Below are 3,802 nucleotides of genomic sequence, written 5' to 3'. Positions count from 1 at the left end.
AGGGGACGGGGGAGGGGGGGTCAGCTCTGTCTGAACCTAAGATTTAAGGAGTCGAACCAACAACGTTCGTCTAGTCACGATAAAAATGAAAATATTTTACAGGACGACTTGAGTCACTGCTGTGTTGACTCTGTCGCCCTCTGCAGGACGGACGCATCGAGTTCTCGGAGTTCATCCAGGCCTTGTCGGTGACTTCTCGAGGAACTCTGGACGAGAAGCTGAGATGTGAGTCCCTTTTCGTTTACCTCCGAAAACACAGTCTGAACCCTGCAGTACCGCTCTCCTCCACCAGGGGTCACTGTTAGAACAGAATACTCTAACGGTCTCCGTCTTGGCCTCCGCAGGGGCCTTCAAGCTGTACGACCTGGACAACGACGGCTACATCACGCGCGACGAGATGCTGAACATCGTGGACGCCATTTATCAGATGGTGGTGAGTTGGTTTTTTTTCCGCGGAGGTTAAAGGTCGCCGTTGGTGACGGCGCTGACGCTGAGTTTTTGTTTGATGATGTCAGGGGAACACGGTGGAGCTGCCCGAGGAGGAGAACACCCCCGAAAAACGCGTCGACCGAATCTTTGCCATGATGGACAAGGTGAGGAACCCGACAATCGGTACCAGCTAGCACCTGGGTCTCAGCCAATCAGAGCGTTAGGGGCGGGGCTTAGACGGCTACAGCTCCGTGAACACGTGGGACATTTTCATTACAGTGATGAGAAGTTAAATGACCTCTTTACTGTAGTACTCTGTAGTACTCTGTAGTAATATTACTTCATATATTGGTACTTTTAAAGAAAGGTGTCAAATATTACACACTTCAAAATGTTTAAAAATAAATATATACGCAGTACAACTCAGAAGGTAGTACTTTGATATATGCAGTACATATATAGTGAATATATACCAGCAGCTTAACACAGGACTAAGTTGATTTAGTCTGAGACTCTGTCGCCCCCCTGTGGTACCAGTGATTTTCTAATTCATTTTTCTCTGTTTTTTTTTTTTTTTTTCCCAGAATGCTGATGGGAAGCTGACTCTGCAGGAGTTCCAGGAGGGCTCCAAGGCCGACCCCTCCATCGTCCAGGCCCTGTCCCTGTACGACGGCCTGGTGTAGCTGCGTCGGTGAGTCGGGTTTGACTGAGCCGGAACCAGAACCAGAACCTGATGTTTGATCCCAGTCAGGACTCAAACACACGACCCGATGAAGATGACATTTTATAAAAGTTTATTTTTGGTCGTTTTTACTCATGTGTTTGACAGAACCTTCGGTTCTTTCTCAGACGGACCCGACCCGACACCGTCCCCCTCGTACCCACATCCAGCAGCCCAGAAGTCCTGGGTCACGACCCACGGTCTCTGCGGTCAACGTTTCCTCCGAGGTCATGTCAACGTGATTCTACGTCTCCATCAACTTCCTGTTTGTCCTGGACAGCTGACCAACGTTTCCACAGGACTCAGTGGTGGCTCCCCCTGCAGTTAAACCCAGGAAGTGAACGTGTGTCGTGGCCATGTGTTGTTAATGACAACAGCTCAGACAAATGGGGACAGTCTGGGGACAGTCTGGACAGTCTATGACAGTCTGCGGACAGTCTGTTTACAGTCTGGGACAGTCTGTGACAGTCTGGGACAGTCTTTGACAGTCTGGGAATCAGTCTGGGGATAGTCTGAGTCTGACGGTCTGGACAGTCTGCGGACAGTCTATGACAGTCTGGGACAGTCTCTGACAGTCTGTGACAGTCTGGGGACAGTCTGCGGACAGTCTATGACAGTCTGGGGATAGTCTGAGACAGTCTATGACAGTCTGCGGACAGTTTGTTTACAGTCTGGGACAGTCTTGGACAGTCTGTGACAGTCTGGGGACAGTCTTTGACAGTCTGTGGACAGTCTCTGACAGTCTTTGACAGTCTGTGACAGTCTGCGGACAGTCTATGACAGTCTGGGGATAGTCTTGGACAGTCTGTGACAGTCTGGGGACAGTCTGGGAATAGTCTGAGACAGTCTATGACAGTCTTTGACAGTCTGTGGACAGTCTCTGACAGTCTTTGACAGTCTGTGACAGTCTGCGGACAGTCTATGACAGTCTGGGGATAGTCTTGGACAGTCTATGACAGTCTGGGACAGTCTTTGACAGTCTGTGGACAGTCTGGGGCAGTCTGGGGACAGTCTGAGACAGTCTGGGGCAGTCTGGGGACAGTCTGAGACAGTCTCTGACAGTCTTTGACAGTCTGTGACAGTCTGCGGACAGTCTATGACAGTCTGTGGACAGTCTGGGACAGTCTGGGACAGTCTGTGGACAGTCTGACAGTCTGGGGACAGTCCCTGACAGTCTGGGGACAGTCTGGACAGTCTGTGGACAGTCTGGGGACAGTCTTGGACAGTCTGGACAGTCTATGACAGTTTGCGTGGTCAGTCTGGGGACAGTCTGTGGACAGTCTCATCGTTGGTCTACGACCTAAATTCATTTATTTTTTAAACCAGTTTCCTCGTAAACATGAAGGAAGTTTCATTTTTTTTTATGGACTGGTGTCAAATGTGTCCTTTACTGGACTTTTTATTACTGTGGTTGAAAACCGGGCCTTTATTTATTCTCCAGTCTTTATTCATGGACTCTTCAGAACCAGAACCGTCTCCACGGATCACTGGACGGCGTTTGACGTCTTTTTTTTTTTTTCCACTTCCTCTTCAGCAGCAGTGGGACAGTCTGGGGACAGTCTTGGACAGTTTGGAGAGAGTCAGGGGACAGTCTTGGTCAGTCTGGGGACAGTCTGTGGACAGTCTCATCGTTGGTCTACAACCTAAATTCATTTATTTTTTAAACCAGTTTCCTCGTAAACATGAAGGAAGTTTCATTTTTTTTATGGACTGGTGTCAAATGTGTCCTTTACTGTACTTTTTATTACTGTGGTTGAAAACCGGGCCTTTATTTATTCTCCAGTCTTTATTCGTGGACTCTTCAGAACCAGAACCGTCTCCACGGATCACTGGACGGCGTTTGACGTCTTTTTTTTTTTTTCCACTTCCTCTTCAGCAGCAGTGTTACAACAGTGTTACACAGTGTTACACAGTGTTACAACAGTGTTACACAGTGTTACAGAGCACCTGAGTGAACGGACCTGAGAACTGGTACCAGTGACACCAGTGCTGGTGTTCTGATGGTCGGGCCTAGAACCAGTGACTCTCTGCAGCTTCTCTCTCTCTCTCTCTCTCTCTCTCTCTCTCGCTCTCTCGAGGATTTTTTCAGATCTCTGTTTTTTTCTTTCTTTTCCTGCTTCACTGATTTTCCGCCGTATACAAATGACCACATGATAAATGTAATTCCCCTGTTGACCAGCAGAGAGCGCACATTCAAATGCACTGTTCTGTGGCTGTTGTTTCTGAGGTTAAGTTCAAATTAAACAAAAAGGAAAATCAGTCTGAAAAACAACACTTTGATTTGAGTTCAGTTTTCACGTCACACAGGTGTGTCTTCAAAGGCGTCGGGTTTGTCCCGTCCATAGTGAGGCACCGCGCTGCAGGATCTGTTCAAGGACGGAGGACTACGGTCCACCAGGGGGCGACATCAGCAGTACGGTTCCCCTTAAAGGGCCAGTTATAAATGGAAGACTGTATAAATCAGGGGTCCCCAACTGTCTGGGGACAGTCTGGGGAGAGTCTGTGGACAGTCTGTGACAGTCTCTGACAGTCTGGGACAGTCTGCGGACAGTCTGGAACAGTCTGGACAGTCTGCGGACGGTCTATGACAGTCTGGGGATAGTCTGGGACAGTCTGGGGACAGTCTTGGGACAGTCTATGACAGTCTGGGAC

The 3,802-nt window shown here is 48.8% G+C and overlaps 1 protein-coding gene across 1 annotated transcript in view; it reads left to right on the top strand.

The window, feature by feature from the left end:
- The window catches only part of ncs1b (neuronal calcium sensor 1b), a 16,846-nt gene extending 15,245 nt beyond the window's left edge, over window positions 1-1,601 (top strand). Inside the window, exons 4-8 of the mRNA XM_008336924.3 lie at window positions 147-225; window positions 345-433; window positions 516-593; window positions 1,014-1,120; window positions 1,279-1,601. Of these exons, the coding sequence (XP_008335146.1) occupies window positions 147-225; window positions 345-433; window positions 516-593; window positions 1,014-1,112 (345 nt within the window). The 3' untranslated portion in view covers window positions 1,113-1,120; window positions 1,279-1,601. The remainder of the gene's footprint in view (window positions 1-146; window positions 226-344; window positions 434-515; window positions 594-1,013; window positions 1,121-1,278) is intronic.
- Window positions 1,602-3,802: the final 2,201 nt, after the last annotated feature.

This window comes from Cynoglossus semilaevis, chromosome Z (genome assembly GCF_000523025.1).
Source record: "Cynoglossus semilaevis isolate Cse_v1.0 chromosome Z, Cse_v1.0, whole genome shotgun sequence".
NCBI classification, from domain to species: Eukaryota; Metazoa; Chordata; class Actinopteri; order Pleuronectiformes; family Cynoglossidae; genus Cynoglossus; species Cynoglossus semilaevis.
Note: the sequence above shows the minus strand (reverse complement) of the source record. Positions and strands in the feature narration are given on the sequence as shown.